We start from the raw sequence: 25,496 nt of genomic DNA on the forward strand, positions 1-25,496 counted from the left end.
CCAGACTGTATAGGCTTGGTCTTAAAGACACACCCACCTGCTGGAGATGCCAATCGGAGGATGGAGACATGGCCCATGTTTTTTGGTGGTGTGTCGAGATCCAGAAATTCTGGTCGAAGGTTCAGAATTTTGTGTGCGACGTGATAGGCACTCAGGTTTCTTTTTGCCCCAGACTTTGTGTTCTAGGCAATGGGGCGGTCATCGATGTGGGGGATGGCCATATAGAGAACTGGGTTCTGACATGTGTGATGATTGCCAGGCAGGTTATTTTGAGGGGTTGGAGGTCAGCTGGTGCGCCCCCCATATCCGGAGAGGTGCACGGAGGTGGGGAGGGTGGCGGCTTATGAGGAGGTGTCATCGGGAAGATGGGGTGGCTTGGATAAGTTTATTCGGAAATGGGGCAGGTATTTGGAGTTTTTGGAAGGCTCTCGGGTGGGGTGTGGAGAGAGTAGTGTATTATAGTTAGTATGATTATTATGTGTGTGTATGTATGTATGTATGTATGTATGTATGTGTATATATATGTATATGTATTTATGTTTGTATATATATATATATATATATATATATATATATATATATATATATATATATATATATATGTATTTTAATATATATATATATATATGTATATATGTGTGTCGGTTTGATTTTTATTTCTATATATTTTCTTATGTTTGACCACAGGGTTGCTTTTTGGAAGGGTGGGGTCGAGGATGGGGGGTTGTGGGGTTTAAATGTTGATTTTATATATATGTTTAAATTTCATTGCTCATGTATGATTTAATAAAAATGTTAATTACAAAAAATTTTACTATTCTTTTGCAATGTAAACGCCTAGCTAAAACAAAACCTTTTCTATCCAGGAAAACTTTTGAAATTGTGATCCATGCTTTTATTTCTTCACGCTTGGATTACTGTAATTTTCTGTACTCTGGCCTGCACCAATCAGCTCTATCCCGCCTGCAGATGGTCCAAAATGCTGCGGCACGACTTTTAACGGGCAGTTGTAAACATGAACACATCACTCCCATCCTGATCTCCTTGCACTGGTTGCACTCCTTGCATCAGATTTCGAATTGATTTTAAGATTTTAACATTTGTCTATAAATCCTTAAACAATCAGGCACCCCATTATCTCTGTGATTTGGTTCGTCCGCATAACCCAACCATACCACTCAGATCCGGGGATCGTGGACTTCTGTCTGTTCCTAGATCCAGGATGAAGCATAGAGGTGATTGTGCTTTTTGTATCACTGGCCCCAAACTGTGGAACAGCTTACCGGATTACCTCAGGACCGCCTCCTTTCTATCCGTTTTTAAATTGTTGCTTAAAACTTTCTTATTTTCATTAGCTTTTAATTTACCTTAAATCATGGTTAAGCTGTGAAATTGCCCTACTACCTATGTTTTATTTCTGTTATACTGTATTGCCTGTGATGCCACTGAACAGCACTTTGGTCAGCCATGGTTGTTTTTAAATGTGCTATGTAAGTAAACATGATATGATTTGATTTGATTTGATTTAAACCTTTTTTGCCATGGCAATAAAGCTCTTTGAATCTGAATCTTAATGTTTTGGTATGTTCATTGACTTTTTTGCTGGATCCCTCTGGCACATTGACAACAACCTATATCGCCTATAGGATGGGCTGGCCCTACTTTAAACCCTCCAAATATTGGTCCCATTCATTCCATTCTAAGTGCCTCACTGTAACCTCAATTTTTGCTTTTTTTAAGGAAAAACAGGGATGAAATTAAGAAATACATTTTTGTGGTAATCAACATTATGCCACAAATGCTGAATGGAATATTCCTTTAATTAATACAAATATCAAGACTTATATTTATCAAAAACATAAATGCCCCAATTCATGATTACTGACCAAATGTAGCAAAATAGAATATTATAGTGAGATTAAAAGGAGGAATTATGTCACTTTGTGCTTATAATTATTACTGTAATGCAGAAGTCTTTAACCCTGGAGAGCCACAGCACTGGGCATTTTTGATGTCGCCCTGATTTAACACACCTGATTCAAATCATCAGCTCATTATTAGAGGCTCCATGACCTGAAATAGGAATGGGGACACAACACTTTGCTCTTCATTCACTCCTATTGAAACACATCTGAACGCTAGCTCATATGAAGAAATTTCGCACTACGCCATAAGGAAAGTTCAAGTTTGGCAAGACTAGGGACCAGTAGAAGATAAGTTCAAAACGCCACACACTGACCTCTTGGCTCAATTCAAATACATATTTCTGTAGCACTTTACTTTTGAGTTGTAGTTTTGTTTATCTGTTTTGCAGATTGGTAGTGGCCGGAGTTGATGAGCCCTGCCAGGATTCACTTGTGCTGAGGGCAGTGTGTGTGGTTTAAAACCGGCTTTCTCCCATTCTTCAAGGCTCCTCTCCCCGAATCCGACTTGTGTTGTTTTTGTTACTGGTTCTTTTCTTACTATTCATTTTATGTAAGTATTCATTTCCTGGTAATAAATTATGTTTTGAGCAGTTATCCAACGTGTGGCCTCTCTCTTGTCATGGTCTAAGAGCCGGCCGTGACATTACATTAAAGCTCCCTTTGTTAAGGGTTTATAAAGGGTTTATTAATATTTATTAATAAATATTAATTAATGTACAAATACACTATGAATAATGCAGTTACAACAGCATGAATGAAAAGGTTGACTTTCATACAGTACCAGTAAGCCAATTTCCTCACATGTTATAGATGCTCAATAACACTTGTTCAACATTAGTAACCTAAGAAATTGTACCTTAATGTACAGTGGATACATCTGAAGAAGGAGTTGCCAACATTAGACACCAGTACATAAAGTTCAGGATGGTTTAATGGTCATCAGGCTTTATTATATGATATATGCTGTGAATGAGCATGAAGACATGAAAAGTATTTTTGCTTTAGGTAACCAACAGGACTAGGTTGGGACACTTTTGATCTAAATGTGACAAGTGACAACACAAGTGAGTGAAGACATTACAGTAATGTAGATAAACAAAAAGCAGACTGTAGTAAAATGACATTATCTCTCCTTTTAATCTCACTATAATGGTCTATTTTTGCTGCATTGTGACATTAGCCATGAATTAGTGCATTTTATGTTTCTAATTCAATAGAAGTATGAATAAGTGTATTTACTAAGCATTTAAAACATGTTAAAATGCTCACTATTTGGCAAGTATTGCATGAAATTTGCCCTATTTATTAATGTTGTTATAACCGCATATGAATACATTTATAATGCATTTGTAAATGCCTTATAAGTCATTAATGAACCCCTTTATAAACCCTTAATAAAGGAAATAGTAAAGTGTTACCTCCTGCATTCAGAGGTGGAGCTTACCTTGGACACTCCATCCTCGTTCCCCTGTGCCTTTCTGCGGAGCTGCATGAGTGTCCACATGTCACTGACCGCAGTGTCCGACCTCATGAGCTCTAAAGCGCTGGGCAGAGACTCCAGCACTGAGATCTGCTCCTCCATCCGCAGCACCTTCTCCTCCATCACTTGATACGGGCTGGATTTGTCCAGGAGCAGGGGCTTAGTTTGAGATGGGCTGCCATGGTCGTGGTCCACCTCCCTCCAGGAGGTTGTGACCCTTTCAATCTTCAGGTGTCCCAGCATGGCGTTCAGTAAAGTGTGCAATGCACTGAAATTAACAGATCCAACATCTGGTGTTCCTATGGAGAGCTCCAGCAGCTCGTGCAAGCTGATGTCAGTAGACATCCTCTAAAATGTCTAGCTTATTTCATCTATTTAAAAGACCGTGAAGTGACAAGATGTTCAATTAGATGTTGTCGATGATGGCTCCAACATGTTTGCTCTTGAAAATAAAACCGACAATAACAGTTGGGTTTGTTTGACTCACATATGATCTACAAACTATCACACAATTTCCATTTCAGTCTAATTTCAAACATAATCACTGGATTTTAACACTCTAAATTGGTTTCTCATTTCTGTAAAGCCCGTGAAATGATCGTAAATCCGTTAGTTGTAGCTCCTGTCGCTATCTGTTCATCCTTCAATAATTTCGCATGTTACCGGCAGCTTTGCTTTTGGTAAATTGTTTTAAGTTTGCTCTTCTATTTGCGTTCTCCCGCCTACCGAAGATGCTCAGTGGTTGTACTCCTGAGCGTCACATACGAACTACATCCTCATTGGATAAAGTTTCTGTCAGTCAACCGAATAACGCTCTGTTGTGAGCGGCGGCGTCTTTCGTCTCTTAGCAACTGACTCACGTAGCATCGACTGTGCACGTGAGAACGGAGCGCGTGGTTGTACAATAATAAACATTTATGTAAATTTAAATTATTTACATTTCAGAAAATTCAGAGAAACCTGGAGAACAGTAACGAGAAAGATAAACTAAAGGCAAAATGTATGGATTTTCCCAAACATTAAACACCCAGTAAATTGCTTTTGATTACATACGGTACTTAACCTTGAGCCAGACCATTTCTTTTTTTGTAGAAATGAAATTTTATAATAATATAATAAAATAAAAAACATGAAAGTATTATTTTAATATTATCATTATATATATATATATATATATATATATATATATATAGTTGAAGTCAGAAGTTTACATACACTTAGGTTGAAGTCATTAAAACAAATTTTTTTAACCACTCTACAGATTTCATATTAGCAAACTATAGGTTTGGCAAGTCGTTTAGAACATCTTCTTTGTGCATGACACAAGTAATTTTTCCAGCAATTGTTTACAGACAGATTGTTTCACTTTTAATTGACTATATCACAATTCCAGTGGGTCAAAAGTTTACATACACTAAGTTAACTGTGCCTTTAAGCAGCTTGGAAAATTCCAGAAAATGATGTCAAGCCTTTAGACAATTAGCTAATTAGCTTCTGATAGGAGGTGTACTGAATTGGAGGTGTACCTGTGGATGTATTTTAAGGCCTACCTTCAAACTCAGTGCTTCTTTGCTTGACATTATGGGAAAATAAAAATAAATCAGCCAAGACCTCAGAAAACAAATTGTGGACCTCCACAAGTCTAGTTCATCCTTGGGAGCAATTTCCAAATGCCTGAAGGTACCACGTTCACATGCACATGGGGACAAAGATTGTACTTTTTGGAGAAATGTCCTCTGGTCTGATGAAACAAAAATTGAACTGCTTGGCCATAATGACCATTGTTATGTTTGGAGGAAAAAGGGTGAGGATTGCAAGCCGAAGAACACCATCCCATCCGTGAAGCATGGGGGTGGCAGCATCATGTTGTGGGAGTGCTTTGCTGCAGGAGGGACTGGTGCACTTCACAAAATAGATGGCATTATGATGAAGGAAATTTATGTGGATATATTGAAGCAACATCTCTAGACATCAGCCAGGAAGTTAAAGCTCGGTCGCAAATGTGTCTTCCAAATGGACAATGACCCCAAGCATACCTCCAAAGTTGTGGCAAAATGGCTTAAGGACAACAAAGTCAAGGTATTAGAGTGGCCATCACAAAGCCCTGACCTCAATACGATAGAAAATTTGTGGGCAGAACTGAAAAAAATGTGTGCGAGCACGGAGGCCTACAAACCTGACTCAGTTACACCAGTTCTGTCTGGAGGAATGGGCCAAAATTCCAGCAACTTATTGTGAGAAGCTTGTGGAAGGCTATCCAAAACATTTGACCCAAGTTAAACAATTTAAAGGCAATGATACCAAATACTAACAAAGTGTATGTAAACTTCTGACCCACTGGGAATGTGATGAAAGAAATAAAAGCTGAAATAAATCATTCTCTCTACTATTATTCTGATATTTCACCTTTTTAAAATAATGATCCTAACTGACCTAAGACAGGGAATGTTTTCTACGATTAAATGTCATTAATTGTGAAAAACTGAGTTTAAATGTATTTGGCAAAGGTGTATGTAAACTTCTGACTTCAACTGTATATGTATGTATGTATATATATATATATATATATACACACACACATTTAAAAAAATAAATATTGTCATTATTGTCCTTGGAATAAGTTTTCCTTCTAATTAAATTTTCCACATTAGATTCCACATGGACAATAGATTATTTTTTACAATGAATAAAAGCCACTGGAATATTCGATAATCAACCCAGATCTGCCCAATACACTTTTAGCTGGTTATATACCATGTCAAATGGTAAATTCTACATATTTTATTATTTAAACAGTATTCCAAACACAAATGTCCATAATAACATTTTATGGGCAGTTGTTTCACTATTATGATATTTCTAATGTACTCATTGGAATGGTGTTTCTTAATAAGAATGTCAATATCTCCATTGTCTACAATGTCTTTTCACATATAAAGCATCAAAATCAGTCGACACACATGACTGTGTCAAGATCATTAAAATATCAGATAGTTTGACCTTAATATGATGTGGCAAAGTTAGTTCAGGTTGTCAGATATCACATGGTATAGCTCTAGGATGATTTTCATGATCAAAAATGTATGACATTTGTGAATTATTTTTTTACCTTCAAAAATGTTTGAAAATGATACTGTATGTGTACTCACTTCTGAGGAAAATAACGCATTACTTTTTACTTGATGGTTACACCACTTAATGTGTAAAAATGTGTATCACAGACAAAAAGGCTTAAACAAGAATCAAAGGCTCAAAACAGTCTTTAATCCCACAAATACATACATATATAAAAAAGAAAATCCAGACGCCATTACCATTTTTACAGTACGATGCATTCAAGTTTATGATCAGATATTCATGTCACATTTTCCCTTAACATCCTGTAGATATCCCTGAACCAAAATAGTATGTTTCAATAAATCAAACGTACATGTAGCTCTTCTACCCTCATGAATATAAGCATGTAGTATACTGTATGTATTGTGAATTTAAGAAAGGGTCTATCTGACTTCTTCTCAATACATAAATATTTAGTTATGAGATGCGGTCAACTACAGCTCATGTTGATATTATAATAGAAATGACTAATTATTTCCCAAAGTCCTAAAAATCATATCACCCTGATTGGACACATCAATTCCTAATGATTAGATTCCTCATGATATTTGTTGTTCACATAAGACATAAAAAGGACAAATGACAAAAATCTAGCAACTTGCTTCGAGAGTTCTTCATTCTTTGGCAAAATTGTTTTCTTTAAAAAAAAAGAAAAGAAAGGCAACAGGCAAAACGGACTAAAATAAAATACGATTTATTTCGGTGTTTCACGTTGATGCTGATTATGGTTGTGAAAGATTAATATTTTGTCCCTGTAATGATATTTCTCATCTATACTTCATTTCACAGCATAGTGTAAATGTAAATTATATACAAACTAAGGTTTCTCTACAATATAAGAAGTACTGTACTCAAAGGGATAGTTTTAACCAAAATGAAAATTTTGTCATCATTTACTCTCCAATACCCACTTGCAGCTATTTTTTTCTGAGGATCACAGAAGAAGAACTTTTAAAGAATGAGGGTGAATAAATGATGACAGACTCTTAATTTTGAGCAAACTTTTCCATTAGATGAATCGCTTATTGCTCAACGTTTCTGCCATCTAACATTGTTTGAAAGATGAGATCACCATTCCAGGTCTTCCTGTTGATGTAGCGGATGATGACTGGCATTGCACAGTTTAAATGCTGTATAGTGTTACAGCACTTGTCCTTCAGAAGAGAAAATGTATTTTATGTGCAAGAAAAAAAATCTGTACAGCTGATTCACTAGAAAAAGGAGAATGAGAGATGAGGTATTCCCACAGCTGAAAGGTAAAGTTCAGGAGACGTCCCAAGAGCTAATGTGAAAACCAAAGACAAAATTGGCTACTGTATCTGCTCAATAAGGCTGATGGCTCGAGGTGAGGATCTTCTGGTACTTCAGTCTTCTCAGATACTGTCATAATCAGAGTCCCGTCGACTGCGAATAACTGTCCACTCCACCACAAAGAAAGACACTGTGCCCAGGAAGCCCACCAGCACCATGATGAGCAGCTGCCAGTGCAACAGAAGGTAGTTGCAGTAAAAGAAGGCCACGGCAGCTGTGATGGACTGCAGAAACAGAGGAAATCAAACTTTGGGGAAATGTCACAAAACAGCTGAGCAGGTCCATAACCCCCAAAATATGAGTTTTTCAATGACCGATTCTTAAAGGGATAGACAATTCTGTACTTATTTACTCACCTTCATGTCAGTTCAAACCCGTTCTTATTACCATAATTCAAAAATAAACTCATGATAATAATAACAAATATTTCTATTAGATACATTTTATAATCTAATACATACACTCCAAAAAAAAAAGTTTTAACTAAAGCAACACAATTCTAGAACATTTTGTCACAACTTGATTTCACTGCATTCTATCCATTTATATTTGTAAAATGAGAGTTTACGTAATCCATTTGAGTTTGGACTACATGAATACTTTTTGTGGTGTTAATGCAGCATTGATGAAACAGTGCAGGGGATTTCCCAGCATGCTTTGCATGGAACTCGATAGGGAGAGTAAATGTTAAAATTAAGTGCTATTTTATGTTTTTTATGCAAGATGAATATGAAGGGGGATACCTGTTATTGTTCAATGTTTTGTTGTTTTGAGATTTAGAAGAGTTTCTGTTATGTTGGCGTTTTGGGGGTTACCATTAGCTGCGCTTCCACTGTCGGGCCAAATAATGGCGAGCTAGTACACCAGGTCCAGTTGAGTTCATCATGCCTCCCCGGGGCTTCCTTTGGCCTGCCAATTATCCTTGGGTCAAATAAAGCCAACTGGGGATTGAGGCAGGGTCACTGGGGCGGGTTTTAGGGCAACGCTGCAGGGTTATTGGCCCGATAATGGGAATGCAGATCGATTTTGGTCTCGAGGTCCGAGGCTATTAGCCCCGGCTGGCCAGTTGATAACCCTGGTTCGCACTGGCCCGATAGTGGAAACGTGGCTATTATGGTGAAGAGTGGAGCTTGAGCTAATGATCGGGAAAGGAAGATGTCGCACTTGAAATTGGTTGCTTGCTTCGCTGAGCAAATGCTGTGCTTCTAACCATAGCATAGTTACAAAACTACACTCTGTAGTGCTTCCAACCAGCATATATTTAGCATGCTAACATTAACTTTCACTAGTTAGCACATAAATAAAAAACAGATTTATTAGTTACATTGACATGACTAATTTTGTTGGGTTTACCCAATTCAACTAGGTTCTCTCTACACAAAGTGTTTGTGTTGAGATTACATAATAATTTAAAAGATAAGAAAACTCATTTCAAACATGTGGAACCACTCTACACAATTGAATCAAGTTCAGCCAAAGAGCTATTTTTTGAGTGTATTGTTTAAATTAAAGATACATTCTATATTGTTTACATTTTGTTTGTTTGTTCATTATTAATGCCATTCCAGCTTCCATGGCTATTTTCATGGTAAAAAACTAGTTCAAATACAATAGGTATAGTGCTTAAAAACCTACTGTATATAAGGTCTGTTTTTGATGAAATCTCAGGTCTGACTTTGACCCCGTTTCCACCTGGTATTACGATGTGTCTCGGGTGACCAATCACATGTGGTCAGGTGAGACACATCGCTGTTTACACCTGGTCACTTAAATGCGTCTCTTATGACCACTTGTGTTTAGATTTGGAGGGTCTCTGTTTCATGATGACATACATCATTCACTATGTCAGTGTGTGATACTAAAGCGCAACAAAGTCAGAAAAGACAAAGAAAGCGCTAAAAAAAAAAGGAAAAAAAAAGAAACTATAGAATTATCTGTTATTTTAGTGGATTACCTGTTGTAGAGCCGAGGAACCCAATCAGACACACCCGGTCCCCAATCAGCCTGATGGGGCGCGCGAGGGATAAAGGCGGCCGGGGACGACAGCTCGAGAGAGAGAGAATTACAGGCAGCTGTACTGTGTGTTTTTGGTTGTGTGTTTTGTTTAAATTGTTTATTAAATTATTATTTATATTATTAAGCCGGTTCTCGCCTCCTCCTTTCCACTGAACCCCCTTACACTGGTGCCAAAATCCCTCGCGCGCCCCATCAGGCTGATTGGGGACCGGGTGTGTCTCATTCCAGCCCGGCCCCGCCCTCCTCGGCTCTACACCTGTATTAAAAGAGCTTCAGATGTTTGTGCTTCTCATTTGTGTTGATATCAGGCACACTATAGAAGATCCATGAGGCTCTCATGATTGTTTAAAATCCACTTTTTAAAATGTTCAGATTGGACGGTTATTTCCTTTTAAGCCGTTCATAACCGGCAAACTTTAAACTCTTGTTTTAGCACAGCGGTTGAATGACAGGTGAGGAGTGGTGCTTCACTGCTGCCGGGACACATACAGGATGGATTAGCATATACACCACAAATGCGATGTGGTCACATACGTCTTTGACCACATTCGTATGTGGTTTCTGTGATCCGATCACAAAACCTTTTAGACCCGTTTAGACCTGTATTTAGTGCTGACCACATGTGTTCGCATCACCCGAAGCGCATCTTAATACCTGGTGGATACGGGGTCTTTGTTTAAAATCTTTTTAAATTCTCAGCTGAATAACAAAAATTTCCTCAGGGAATTCAAACCACCCCAATTCAATAAAATATGCTTTAAAATATGCCTGATAATAAGAACTTGTGTGTATGCTTTGAGTGTCCTGTTCGGCAGCGGGTGTAAATAATCTGTTCCCAGCTATTACTGAAGTGCAAAATGTGTCTTTTTCCTAGCACTGATTTTATTTTTGTGTGTTTGTCTTTGTTTGTTTGTGATGCATTGATCCCATTCAGTTTGTCATTTGATGGTGATTTAAGAGATTATGATGGATCTGAGATTTACTATATAAATTACAGTTATTTTATTAAGTTTTTATACATCATGGTGGTATTTGTTATACTATTTTAATTTACACTGATTTAAATAAAAAATATCATTGTACATACATGATGTATACATGATAATGAAAATCATCATTGAGAATAATAATAAAAAAAAAAAACTCAAAAGCAAAACATCTGGACGCATAATGGTAATGAGAATCTTAATGGTCCTAAAATAGGCTTCATTTTCTTTATACAAATTTTTATTGGTTTTGGGGTGAAATATAATGCAGACTTGTTTTGTGTGATTCACCCAAAACATTTAACTATTGTCAATAACTATGTTTCCATCCAAGGGGTTTTTTGCGACAAAAAGTGTAGCGCATCAAAAAGTTTATGGATAAAGCTGATGGAAATGCAAATTATCGCTAAAATTTCACAAGTATCGGCATAATATTTTTCTGTTTAACTCTAGCACATAAACTCTATGCCGACACATCAACTGTTGCGAAAAACTGGTTTGGAAACACTTTTTGTTGAGAAAATTGGCATTAATGCAAAAATGTAGTGTCCCATGAGAGAATTTAGTGTCCCATGAGAGAGCCTGTGTTAATCATGATGTCAAGGTATACATCTTTGAAAGCCAATTTATTGTACGTGAAGCATTACACACACTGTTATGGATTGGTCTCAACGGCATACCTGCACAGATCCGATGCTGCAAACACATCTGCGTCATGACACTTCCAGGAGTGCCAACACAAATATCTCGTATCATGGAGAACAAATGAATGGCCACCCTTTGCGATTAATTTAATCGTGGTAGACATCCGTTTATTTATTAAAGTTGCTTTCCACACCATTCAAAATAACAGACGGCAGTCACGGAATTAGCCCACAATACAAAAAATCTCATTTCTGTGCACAAAGATGTTTTAAATTAAAAATAAATACACAATACTAGGAGAAAAGCTTCAGTGTGCTTTTTTGGAACACTAACATATAGCCCAATTCTATTAAATTATTCTTTAGCTTACTTTTGAAAAAATGCTGGCAAAATTTCCTGTATTAAATTAATTACCAAACGAAAAAAATGATATTTTTAGACCTATATATGCCTTTTCTTTACACGTACTTAAATTAGCCGTACCCTGTTCTGTAGATGAATAAAGTCGGCTGAATGACATTTTCTGCACTTCAAGACTATAAACTATCAGAACTATTTGTCCAATGATGAGTTCACTTTCAGAAAACTAGCTTTTGAACATTTTAAAACTTTTAAATATTTGAAATCTAACCTTGGATGGCATTTGCAGAGATTCTTCAGAAAATGTAAATTGCATTCTGACGCTAAAATGAATTTGAGATGACAATCAAGTTCAGTTGGTCGTTAAAAGTTGCTGGAGAAATATGCGGGACATAATGCAGTTGTGATGGCAATGCTTTAGATTAGATGATTGTTCAAAATAGCCTCTTGAATATCAGGAATGTATCATATATGTAAACCCTGATATTACACCGCATCAGTTTTTCTGTAATAGCTGTGCACACAGCTTATACACATCGATGGATGGTCCTTATACTAAGACCGAAAGTTTCCCACTACTTGGTGCAGGTTGCCAGCTTGAACAGGGCCATGACGATTCACTTTTGGGTTGGAATCGGTGGCAACCTGCGATAGGTACAACATCAGGACCAATATTACAGTCCTATCAGAAGGGCAGCTGTTCCCTTTTGACTGCAATTCCTCCTCTTCTGATTGCATTTATTTGTGAAATTAAAATGAATTGTCCCAATACTCTCCCCATTTGACCAAAACTTCGGAGGAAAAAAATTAGGGACATCTGGGAGGCGAATTAGCGATAAACACATATTTCTGTATGGAAACGGCTTCAGGGCAGATTTCTTTTGCAATTAACCAAAACTTATGCGACAAAGTGTTTTTTTAGGCATGACGTCACCACGCACTCCATTTTTAGCGATAAAAGGCCATTTGAATGGAAACAGGCAGAAGACGGCAAATTTTGCAAAAACATTTATATGCAATTTCACTTTGTTGATAACAAAATTGCGCGAAAAGTGGATGGAAACTAGGTTAACGAGAGCGTTTACATGAACAATCTTACACGATTATGCTTAATACGACAACGTATAAGGTCATGTAAATGCCTTAAACGACTTTCCGGGTAAGGTATTAAACTGTTTCTACATGGCAAAAATGACTGTTTACATGCTTAAATCTCATGTAAACACGGAGTTCTTTACTTGTCTGATTTTTTTTAAAAAGCTGATTTTTGCTAGTTATAAGTGGTGTGCATGTAGACGCAGTCACTGTCTTCTTATATAAATCAATATAATGGCTGATGATAGAATTTAAACACTTTATTAAAAACATTTTCAAACCTGTACAAATTTGAAGACGGCAAATGCTGGCGCACTGTCTTCCCGGAACAAGACACCCACAATGCTGATGAGCTGAGTGTTGTAGCAGCTATCACCCAGACCCAGCAGGAAACTGCATATCAGCGCCACTAACACACTGACAAAACACACAACCAATGAAATACATTAACACAGAGAAACAAGATCAGTGCTGAAGTGTGTCTAGAGTCAAACAGGCGCCATTCTCAGGACTGTAAATAATAACAATAAGCATGGCCGCACCACAAAAATGATCAATTTAATTTTAACAGTGTATTTTTATGTGTCAGGAAAATTATATAGTTATAGTTTTTATTTATCGTAAGGATTCCTTGATGAAAAAATACAACATAGCTTTTATTTGCAATAATTGCCTGAAATTTTACAGCTATAATTTAACTCCATGAACTCACTTTTGCTGGCAAATGATTGCATAAGGTGATTTCTTTGTAATTTTCAACTTATTCTAACTGATGCTTCCAAGACTATCAAAAGTCAGTCTATCAATTTCGCCAAAACCTCATCTATGTTAGCCAGCTAGATGATGTTATCTTGGGCCTTGATCTTTATAACAACATAATTCACAACAGCAACCAAATGTGTACATTTACAAGGCACATGCACATGAACAATGAATGTTAGACGTCAAGTGACACTGCTGGAAATGTCAGTACTGTCACTGGTGCTTCATACCTGGGTTGAATAAAGGCTTGCATATGTGTGCCTTCCTCTGAGGCTATGGGAGCATCATTGGCTATGTTGAGGAAGATAAGGTAGAATGCCACATGATGTGTAATGAGCCCTAGAAACACCACTGGGTTTCTGCCAAAGCGGTTACACTTATCCAGGATCCCAAATACTCCCCCTCCTGGAGAAAACAGAGATAACAGCTTTTTAAATTTGATTTGTCATGTTGAAAGAGAGCTGAAGCACACTGTTTGTGATGCACTGCCTTACCGAGTATTTCCCCAACACCAATCAAAATCCCAGAGAGGCCGATGAGACCTTTGGCATTCTCTCCAAATTGAGTCATGGCCCCTAAACATGTCCCGTACACCCCACTATAAAAGGTGAGCTCCAGACCTGGTCAAGATAGGCAACCACATTGTCTCAACATCACAGTACAGCTTGTATGGGTCTTTGGCAAATAAGGTTGTCCGAGATTATAAAAATTACAAATCTTAAAACACATGCTTCAAGTTAATAGAAAATGTAATCTTTTCCATTGGATGATATATTTTTGGAAACTTTTATAGCATTTTCTACAAAAAATGTATTTGACTTTAAACATGTAAAGTGGTGTAACCATCAAGTAAAAGGTATTAACAGGGTTCCCACTCTTTTCAGCCAATGAATTTCCATGACTTTTCCATTACTTCAAAGCTCATTTCCATGCCAAAAAACAAAACCACACCATTGTTTCATAAGTTAAACTGAAAACATTTAATTAATAAATAAATTAATAATTAAAAAAATAACAGGGGGCCTGGGTAGCTCAGCGAGTATTGACGCTGACTACCATCCCTGGAGTCATGAGTTCGAATCCAGGGTGTGCTGAGTGACTCCAGCCAGGTCTCCTAAGCAACCAAATTGGCCTGGTTGCTAGGGAGGGTAGAGTCACATGGGGAAACCTCCTCGTGGTCACTATAATGTGGTTCTCGCTCTCGGTGGGGCGCGTGGTGAGTTGCGCGTGGAAGCCGTGGAGAATAGCGTGGGCCTCCACACACGCTACGTCTCCGCGGAAACGCGCTCAACAAGCCACGTGATAACATGCGCAGATTGACGGTCTCAGACGCGGAGGCGACTGAGATTCATCCTGGATTGAGGCGAGTCACTACGCCACCACGAGGACTTAGAGTGCATTGGGAATTGGGCATTCCAAATTGGAGATAAAAGGGGAGAAAAAGAAATTAATTAATAAGAAATAATAATAATTAAAAATAACTACAACTTGTAGTAAGTTCCCAGTGGATAGACTAACTTACAACAGGTGAGAATTTTTCTTTTTTTTTTTTATGTTAACTTGCACGTCAACAGCATAGTGGGTGGAATTTTCAGATGGTCCCTTGAGTATGCTAGGCAATGAAAGCGTATCTATACATGTTCAGTCATAATTCTGCAGCCACACCAAGTGTTGACTGATCTGCGTACAAAGTTTTATGGCCCTTGTAGTACAGTTATATACCCTTTAGGCCAAGCGTGCAAACGATATTTTTGCAAGACTGTCGCCTTCAGAGAGCACAGTTAAAAGAAAACGAATATCCAACGAATATAGAGCCTAAAACTAACTTTACCCCACTTCATATAGGCCTTTTTTAGCCCATTACATACACATAACAAAAAGTCATGGGACAAATATTTTGTCAAGGGAACGAGATCATTTTCTTGTGGCCACGAGATAAGGATGTCGTTCCCTCAACATACTCTCTAGTGGCCACAACATATTATCACGTTCCCACAAGTTATTATGATGTGGCAATGACAAAACTAAGTGAACCGAGTCTGTCTCTTCCCGGGAACCATAGGATCCCGATCCTTTGCCAGCCATTTTTCATACCTGGCCATGCTAAGCAAGGCATTTTTTAAGGTGCACTTTCCTGCCATGCTAAACTTATCTGTAAATGCTAAGGTAGGTTACATGAAAATGAGCAAAGACAGCTGAAATAAGCGGGTAAATGACAATTAGATTGAAAACGTGAATCCTAAAATGGGCAGGGATTAGTGGAACGTCATTGTCTCTAACTGGTCAGGTATTCTAAATAACATGATATATTTTAAACTCTTCACCATGTGTTTTTAATCCAGTGCAATGCAACACCCTGATTAAATATTTTAGGACAGAGCATAATAAATAAAAAATATATGAACTATAAAAAAATTCCATGATTTTTCCATGACTTTAGATTTGATTAATTTCCATGACATTTCCAGGCCTGGAAATCACAATTTTAAAATTCCCTGATATTTCCAGGTTTTCCATGACCATGGAAACCCTGTTAAAATACTTTTCTCTGCTCCAGAAGGTGTGAGTGTGTGCAATTTTATCATTCAATTCAAAAAGGTTTTCAAACATATTTTTCAAGGATTGTGTTTTTTTTTTTTTTTTTTTTACAAATATCGTGAATTTGAGTCAAAAATATAGAGTTTTCTTGGGGTACTCTATTTCACCTGAACAAAACAATCCTTTTCATTTAAAAAAATCATAAAAATATCAGATTTTCCCCCCCGTTTTCTTTTTTGTCAGATTACAAAACAAAAAAAAACCCTACATATTATAATATTTTAAAAATCTAAATTGTTTCACAGCTCATTTTTTAAGAAAGAATAAAAGATTTTATATTTCAACTTTATTTTATTTTTACTCTCTGAAGAAAGTTATACTACTTAACCTCCAGAAGAAAAAAAAAAATATCAAAATGACTTTGAACTCAGAAATTGAAAACATGTTCATCGTAATAGATGTGTATTCAAGTCATTGTTTTGTGTGAATTGCACTTTTAAATGCATTGTTAGATAACTTAAAAGATCCTGGGGGGAAACAATTAGCATCATGTCATTAAAGCAAATATCAAAGCCGTCTTACGTAAAATTGATTACAACCATTGTTCCAATAATCTTTCTAAGCAGTCTTTTTTGTACACATGCAAAAAATATCAACAGTAATTAATAATAAAAAATAATGTGAAATATATTTCACAGAACTGAGAAAGCTCTCATAAGGGTTTTCAATGACCTCCTTAATGCAGACTCTGGGTCCCTTTGGGGTTATTTACACTTGGTCACTTCATGCATTTTTACTAATTGGATAGCTATCCAATCATGGAAAGACTAAAAGTAAATGCCCTCCAAGACAGATTCAAAACGGATATAAATTAAATTACTCAAACCACTTCAGGAAGTTTTATGCCAAAGTATGCTTCGGTTTTCCACGTTACGGATCGGACTGCGCACAGTATGCATGATGCACATTTCTTCATCGGCACAGTCTACGTGGACTGTCCGTGTGCGGCAGTTTTTCTCAAAACACAGACATTCCTCGTCTGTGTGCATCGTCGGCGCATGCACCTGCCGTTAACTGTAATAAAACAGTATCACAAAGCAGTCTTAGTGTGCATATGTTGAACACGCTCGTAATCGCTCGTGGTCAAAAGAGTATACTTTGAAAGGCTGAATGCTTGACCGTGTGCGAGACAATCCGGCACGCAAAAATACGAAGTATACCTGAGCCTTTACCCAACACTGATTTAAAATTAGTTTATCTTGTGCTCACATCACTAAAGGTGTCCCCTAAGGTTCTGTTCTAGGTCCTCTTCTTTTCATAATCTACATTATTTATCTGTTATCATGGTCTCAGTTATGACTGCAAACACATGTAGATTCTCTTTTGAAGGACTGAACTTACCAGAGTATGCAAAGGCAGTGCTGAGCAAAAGCATCTCTTTGGTCATAGCCAGTTCAATAGATTTCTCTGTTGAAATGTGACAAGAGCTCATAGTAAATAAAACAATAACTCAAATTGCTTTCATGTAAACAATTATTTAAATATTTGAAAATATATATATTCTTTTAATATATCAGTGCAACTTACTGAATGCATCCCATGCCTGAGAGCCCAGAGTTTGCGATGCACTTAAAAATAAAATGAATAGGAAACAAGGCAAAGGAGGAAAAAAAAAACAATGCAATATGATTAATCGACAGTCAAAATTAATGTCTGGATATGCAGAAGTACATAAAAATACACACTTACACCACTGAGCCACTATCAGAGATGTCTGCTGGTAGAAGTGACTCAGAGGCGTCAGAAGGTGCCGGTTCGGGGTCTGGTCGCTGGATCAGGAAAAAGAGGAAATTTCCTACCAGACTGATGACCGTGAGTGTAATAAAAACTGTTTGACGGTCCTTGTCTAACACCAGAAAAATAAGTCTTTTAGCTTCATTCAAATAATTTCCCTTTACAAGCCGAGACTCAAATTATATTTATTTCTAACCATTCAGAATTTCATGTCTGAAAATACTCACCGGTTATGTGACTTTTGCCATGCCAGGCAAGGTATATGTAGAGATTGCCAAAGAATAAGCTGGAAAAGAGAATAAATGAATCATTCAACCCTCATGTAAAAACCCTTCAAGTCCACATAGGAAGCTTCTAATTATGAGCTAGGAAGTCATAACTGTGAAGTGCTTTTGAGTGTTTAGGTTGAAGAAAAAAATAATGGACACACTAGGCAAATTATTATTTCTTTATCTCTCTTACAAGTGCTGGTGCAAATTTTTTTTATCTATTTATTTTATCATTCTGAGTGGTGGTGGTGTAGTGGGATAAAGCACAGAACTTGTAAGCAGAAGGTTGCCAGTTTGATCCCCACAATCACCACCATTGTGTCCTTAAGAAAGTCACTTAACTACAGGTTGCTCCAGGGGGATTGTCTCTGTAAGTACACTGTAAGTTGCTTTGGATAAAAGCATCTGCCAAATGCATAAAATGTGAAATGTCACAGGAAATTTAGTTTTGTCACATAATTATTAGTATTTTCTAGCAAGCTTCAGCACTTTTCTTCATCAACAGTACATAAAATAGGTACGGAATTAACTGTACCGTCAATATTGATGCAATGATGCAACGATTATTGAATTGACACACTCCCACCTCGAAAAGTCTGGGTTTAGACAGTGTTAAATTTCACACAGTTTTTTATTTTAGTCTTTATTTTTCACTTTTCATGAAAATGTCCTTTAAATGTATTCAATATTTCATACTCATAAGTTTTAGTCAATTGTACTCTGACCACAATGGCATATAATTTTAGTCTACAAAAAAAATACACATTTTAGTTGATGATAATTTTACATTATCATTACATTATCAATTAAAGATTAATATGTTACGTGTTGCATGTTTTCAAGGAAACGCATATTCACAACGCAACAATCGTTATGCATTCTGACTAGCGCATAACTTAGTTCAAGTTCACCGGATCATTCGCATAATTTTCTGTGCAGATGCAAGTTGTAATATTACGTTTATGTTGTTGATATTGCCGATTAATCTTACACTACAACAACTGTGCGTTTTATTCACTTTCACACAAATCATGGGTATTATAGCTGTTTATGACTTTATAAACACTTATTTTTCGCTCTTTTACTCAAACACTGCTACAGTTGAAGTCAGAAGTTTACATACACTTTAGCCAAATACATTTAAACTCAGTTTTTCACAATTCCTGACATTTAATCGTAGAAAACATTCCCTGTCTTAGGTCAGTTAGGATCACTACTTTATTTTAAGAATGTGAAATGTCAGAATAATAGTAGAGAGAATGATTTATTTCAGCTTTTATTTCTTTCATCACATTCCCAGTGGGTCAGAAGTTTACATACACTTTGTTAGTATTTGTTAGCATTGCCTTTAAATTGTTTAACTTGGGTCAAATGTTTTGGGTAGCCTTCCACAAGCTTCTCACAATAAGTTGTTCCCAAGGATGAACCAGACTTGTGGAGGTCCACAATTTTTTTTCTGAGGTCTTGGCTGATTTCTTTTGATTTTCCCATCATGTCAAGCAAAGAGGCACTGAGTTTGAAGGTAGGCCTTAAAATACATCCACAGGTACACCTCCAATCATAAGCTAATTGGCTAACTGTCTAAAGGCTTGACATCATTTTCTGGAATTTTCCAAGCTGCTTAAAGGCACAGTTAACTTAGTGTATATAAAATTCTGACCCACTGGAATTGTGATATAGTCAATTAAAAGTGAAACAATCTGTCTGTAAACAATTGCTGGAAGACTTTATCATGTCATGCACAAAGATGTCCTAAACGACTTGCCAAAACTATAATTTGCTAATATGAAATTTGTGGAGTGGTTAAAAAATGAGTTTTAATGACTTCAACCTAAGTGTATGTAAACTTCTGACTTCAACTGTTTGTTATGGTATTGAAAAACATATACTATATAACTCATAATTTGAAAAATGATCCATTTTAATGCTTGTATTACTGACCCACCTATAATTTATACACTTATTCCAACGTGATTAACTTGCGCTGTAGCTCACCTGATAGAGTGTTGGACTTTGATCTTGGAGACCAAGCCTCGAGCCCAGCCAAGGACGCTTGAAACGAAAGTGAAGCGAAAGAACCATAGAAGCAACATGATACGATGTAGTTGTTTCAGTAAATGTGTTTAGCATGTCGAATTTGCTTTTAAAACACTATTGGTTAGGTTTAGGCATTGGTTTAGGGTAAGGATGTCTGTTTTGTTTACCTCTCATTTAACTTTTTGAACACTATTGGTTAGGTTTAGGTTAGAGTTTTAGGTTAGGGAGGTACGTTTTACTCATTAAAATCTCCATCTAACATTGACTTTAAACACCTCGTCTGATTACAACATAATTTCACTCGCTTTTGGCGCCGCCCGCTGGACATTTCACTGGGAAACTGCAGCCAAATGTGTTATGAAGCACGTAAATTTGGTTTGCAAAAATGTTGCCATGGTCACGAAAATTTTCTAAGATCAGGCTGAACAATTCTTTCTAGATTTTTCTTTCTTTTAAATAAATAAACAGTGTTAGCGCATTGTTAATATCTTGCAGTATATTTTCCTCATCATATTTTCAACAACAATATGTTTTAATTAAAACTGTTTATCGTCATGATGTGTCTTTTTCATCTCGTCTTCGCTACTGTTGACAAATTCTAAAAACCCTTCGTCAACAAACGTTTTGCTCACAGAACACTGGGCTTAAAGAAATTAGATTTACACTGATAATAACGACATTGTGGTGCTGTTCATGTGCGCTCATCTTCTAAATATGATCATTCTGACATGATCTGAAGGCAGCATAATACTCAGTGAGGAAATGACAACAAGCAGGAAGTACCTAAACTGCATCAACGCCCAGAATATTCCACTGTTTCGCCCAATGGTGGAGTCTTTGGAGTTGATGGTGAGCAGGTTACCCTGGGCCGTCCACAGCACTGCGAGAAACAAAGATGAGAATAAAGGTTAGACATTGTGTGGCTGCATGGGACACTTCTATAAGTGAACGGATATTGATTTCACACCTGCAGCGGCTATTCCAAGCAACACAGATAAAGTGTAGAATGACCAGGTGTAAGGATGAATGAACACAGCAATATAAGCACTAAAAGAGAGCAGAGAACAAATAGTTTTAACCAGAAAACACAGACAAAATTACTAAATTATTTTGTTTAAGTCCTACAGGCACTTACCTGTAAACAAGTCCACTAAAAAACAAAGACAACTGAGGTCCAATGACAGCTATCACAGAGGGGGCAATAAGATTTGAGGCGGAGAATACAGCGTAGATAATCGCCATGCTAGAAGAGAAGAGTAATGGGCCTTGTTAAAGGTGTAGTATTGAGTCTGTTAGGGAGATGTACAGAAAACACCAACATCAGTTGTTCATTGGCTCCAGTCATTCGTATTTAATTGAAAAGCTACAAAACTGAAAATTGTTACAATTATTTATTATGATAATTTTTATTTATTAAGCAAATAACAACTAAAACAGATTTGTTTTATTGTGTTTAACAGACTTTATAATCATTTTATTTGAGGTAGACCGATATATCGGTTTTACCAATTTATAGGTGCCGATAGTTGCTTTCGCAACACAGCTAATGAGATGTAACTGTACAATCCCACAGTGCCAGCCACAGAGGAACATGGAGGAAACAATCGGTAGTGGCCAGCGCTGGAGGATTGTAGAGTTACATCTCATTAGCCACGTTAGTGTGTCAATAGGAAATATAAATGTTAGACTCCCAAACATTACTTTTGCAAATAGAAAAGATTAGAATAGAAGAACAGGGAGCCCTGCAACAGATGTCATGGTCCCCACAAAGCCCCCCACTGAACATCGTGTCAGTCTGAGATTACATAAAGAGACAGAAGCAATTGAGACAGACTAAATAGATAGAAGAACTGTGGTGAATTCTCCAAGAAGCTTGGAACATCCTATCTGCCAACAACCAAGAAAAACTGTATCCAGGTGTACCTGGAGAATTGATGCTGTTTTAAAGGCAAAGGTGGTCACACCAAATATTGATTTAGCTTTTATATGTTTACTGGACTTTGTATGATGTTAATTGATAAATGAAAACTATTTATGTCATTATTTTTGAAGACATCCTCACTATGTAACATTTTTCACAAGTGCCTAAAACTTTTGCACAGTACTGTATATATAGCATTGTAACGGAGCCATGTCTCCGTTACAATGTCAAACCTCATGCACCAAATCTTTTTATTCTGGTTATAATTAGAATTTTGGTTAAATACTAAATTGGGATTTTATTTATTTTGGACTCTTGTAGTCTCTATGGCTGTTAGGGCTGAACAATTTGGTCAAAAAAATCGAATTGCGATTATTTTGAAAATAATTGCGATTGCAATTTGAACTGTGATATGATAAACATAAAACAAAAAACATGTGCGATTCCTTTTAACCAAAATTAAGCCCATGCTTTACTGCCAACCGGAAATACTGTTCTAGAAAGGGTGTTCACACTTGAGTCCTCTTAAAAAGATTCAAACTAAATAAATACATAAAACAGAGAAACAGAGAGGGTGGGGGAAAGCATCACAATCACATTGCATCTGTCTGCTTTGTAAAGATTTTTTTGTCCAATTTGTGAAAGGGTTAGTTGACTTTTAATCATTATTTTTTTGAAACCCAGCCAACTTGAATATTATATTATTATTATAATAATGTTAAGAAATTATTAAAGAAATATATCATTGTATAATAATAATAATAATTATCATTATAACTATTATAATTTATTATTATTTAATAGTAATTTATTTATTTAATAATTTCTTAACTTACTATGCAGGCCCAGTAAACCCTCAAGCCTTTATTTCGGTGGAAGCTTTTCTTTTGAAAACTGAAGGGACAGAAGTTTCTGTTGTTTGAAGTTGAGTTGACAACTGCCTGTTAATGCAGTGAAATGCTCTCATCTGCCTTGCTGTCAACAAAAACCTGATCTCAAGGGATTATTTTAAATATGTATAGTAAATTGTAGTGGCCAAACATAGAGGTATATGAAATTACGCAAATGTGCAATTATAGTAAATCTGGGGCGCTATAGATAATGCGCTCAGTGCCAAGGGAGTGTCCAGGTTTTTTTTTGCTTGGGGTGACAAGAGTCGGGTAAGGGGTGGCATCCAGTATGTTCGGGTGGGGGGAGGGCGGGGGGTTGTTTACTGAGGCAGAACGCTGTGTCCTGCCAGACACGGGCGGAACGTTGTTATGGCAGCAGCACCCTTCTGGCCCCACCCCTGCTCAGTGCACATAAGCACACCTAACTGAACGCAGAGCACATCTGTCACTCAGGGCACCAGATAGATGGAGTTTGTGTGTATGGAGCACAGAACCACTCTGAAACCACATGTGTAATACATTGATCCCGTTTACATGTATTTAAGAAAGCACTACACACTACAGACAAAATAGCTGTGCACATAGGCGCAGCACAGCGGGCAGCACGTTGAGAATGTTTATTTATTTAGTTAAATCGCAGCCCTCGCGGATTTTGTTTAACATTCTATAAATCAATTTTAAAAACGAATGGCCGATTAATTGGTTATCAGCCTTTTCCACCACCTTAGTATCAGTATCGGCAAAATCCACTATTGGTCGACCTCTACAGTGTTTAATACCAGAAGCAATTATTATCATGATCAGCTGTTACAAAAATGTCGTTGACACAGCTCCTTCTGCGCACTGCATATAAAACGAAAGCTGCTGTGATTGGGTCACATGTCTACTGCATTCATATCATTCTTCATAGTTCTGTTTTCTTAGAGCACATACAGTAGCTCTCTGTTACTCATTCATGGTCAATTAGATTAGTGAAGTCAAGTTAGGGAATAAAGAGATTAATTCGATAACTGGGAAACATCAGATGACTAGGGTTTCATCCTGAACCTGATTGAAGAGCAGTACAGAAGCAATAACAAGTCACATGACTGGAAATAAAGAGTGCCGCTCTTGTGACAGAAGGAAAGTTAATACCTTGTGTAGCCACTTCCATGGAACTCTGTACTATTGAAGCTCTTTATCACAGTTTGCTGAAAAAAAGGACAACAAAATAGGTATATTTGTATAATTGGTTTTTACACATCTGAATAGTATCTACCATATACTTATTACCCAATATATTGTTATATAGGCCGAATAATCTACCAATTTTAGAGTGAATATTGTGCTAAATAAGAGTTCATTGCATTTAAGCAACTTTACGTGCATATCAGTTGCTGTCATTAAAAAGTATTGTGCATATACTTGCAACATAAGGGCAATCAGAAAGCCTACTCTCTAGTTATTGGTCATTGAAAAACTACTATAGCTGGTATCAGATCATGCAGTTCTAAGTGTGAAAAAGCTCAAACCTACTTCAATATTCCCGCAGGTCCCAAAGGCAGTGAACATAACCATGAATCCCAAGCCCAGGATAATAATGTTGAGCAGGGTCTTTCTTTCTGGACTCATCTTGGCGAGTAGTTTTAAGCTCAGTGACAACCTAAGACCACTGAACACCCAAAACCGTCACAGTCAAGTAACATCTGGCACAACTGGGTAAAAACACACCATTTATTTTTCCATACGCTGCATATTATTGTGCTTTCTCATTAGATCAAACAGCCATGAACAGTGTTCATGTAAAAGGAAGAGGTGATTGTATACGTGTAATGATTCGTTGAGTAATGCATTGATTATAAATTATTAATTAATATCTTTCGGTTTGAGAATGGAGACTGACAGTTCAGATATTAATTGTGCTGAGTAAACTTACCGACAAGTTGGATGCGGTGATGGTAAACAGCTACTTCATAATGTAAACAACAGTTGATCCATTTCAAGAGCTCGATGTGCACAAAAACATTTTTGAAAAGTAATAAATGTTTAAATATGTTAGTTTCGGACTTCTCGGACAAGCTCTGTCTGGATGACTGAAATCAAACATATCTGTCATGTGACTTCTATCAGCTGACAGTGACGTCATAACAGCCACAGCGAAAGGGTTTGTGGGAAGTGCAGTTTTTCTTAGCTCACTATAAAATGGCGAGGTATTAAATTCTTGTTTTAAATCAGACAAACGTAGTAGTTTGTGGTTTATATGTGTTAAATAGATAATTAGCGGTTTAAAGAATGTTTTTGATGTATTTTAGAGCATCTCTGTATTTATCTGGTCTATTAAAAGTTTCTGGTTTCGGGTCATATTTCCGCC

General features: G+C 36.9%; 1 protein-coding gene across 1 annotated transcript; it reads right to left on the bottom strand.

Moving 5' to 3' along the window:
- Positions 1–6,649: 6,649 nt before the first annotated feature.
- On the bottom strand, positions 6,650–25,343 carry LOC127451165 (UNC93-like protein MFSD11). The gene is made up of 14 exons (XM_051715640.1): positions 25,062–25,343; positions 24,662–24,797; positions 24,281–24,336; positions 21,471–21,578; positions 21,303–21,382; positions 21,119–21,215; positions 18,257–18,315; positions 17,985–18,141; positions 17,823–17,863; positions 17,637–17,702; positions 14,192–14,317; positions 13,928–14,102; positions 13,217–13,352; positions 6,650–8,057 (listed from the first exon to the last, which is right to left on the bottom strand). The coding sequence occupies exons 2-14, from the start codon at positions 24,755–24,757 to the stop codon at positions 7,896–7,898; spliced, it is 1,359 nt and encodes a 452-aa protein (XP_051571600.1). The 5' UTR covers positions 24,758–24,797; positions 25,062–25,343; the 3' UTR covers positions 6,650–7,895.
- Positions 25,344–25,496: the final 153 nt, after the last annotated feature.

This window comes from Myxocyprinus asiaticus, chromosome 14 (assembly GCF_019703515.2).
Source record: "Myxocyprinus asiaticus isolate MX2 ecotype Aquarium Trade chromosome 14, UBuf_Myxa_2, whole genome shotgun sequence".
In the NCBI taxonomy this organism is placed as follows: domain Eukaryota; kingdom Metazoa; phylum Chordata; class Actinopteri; order Cypriniformes; family Catostomidae; genus Myxocyprinus; species Myxocyprinus asiaticus.

What these genes read in the sequence shown, in the direction of transcription:
- LOC127451165 (XM_051715640.1), bottom strand. Translation starts at nt 24,757, where the DNA reads ATGAGTCCAGAAAGAAAGACCCTGCTCAACATTATTATCCTGGGCTTG. An exon ending in TCAGGCATGGGATGCATTCA is followed by an intron (nt 17,703 to 17,822) that starts GTAAGTTGCACT and finishes ACATTTCAACAG; the next exon opens with AGAAATCTATTGAACTGGCT. An exon ending in CCGTCTTCAAATTTGTACAG is followed by an intron (nt 8,058 to 13,216) that starts GTTTGAAAATGT and finishes CTGTTTCTGCAG; the next exon opens with TCCATCACAGCTGCCGTGGC.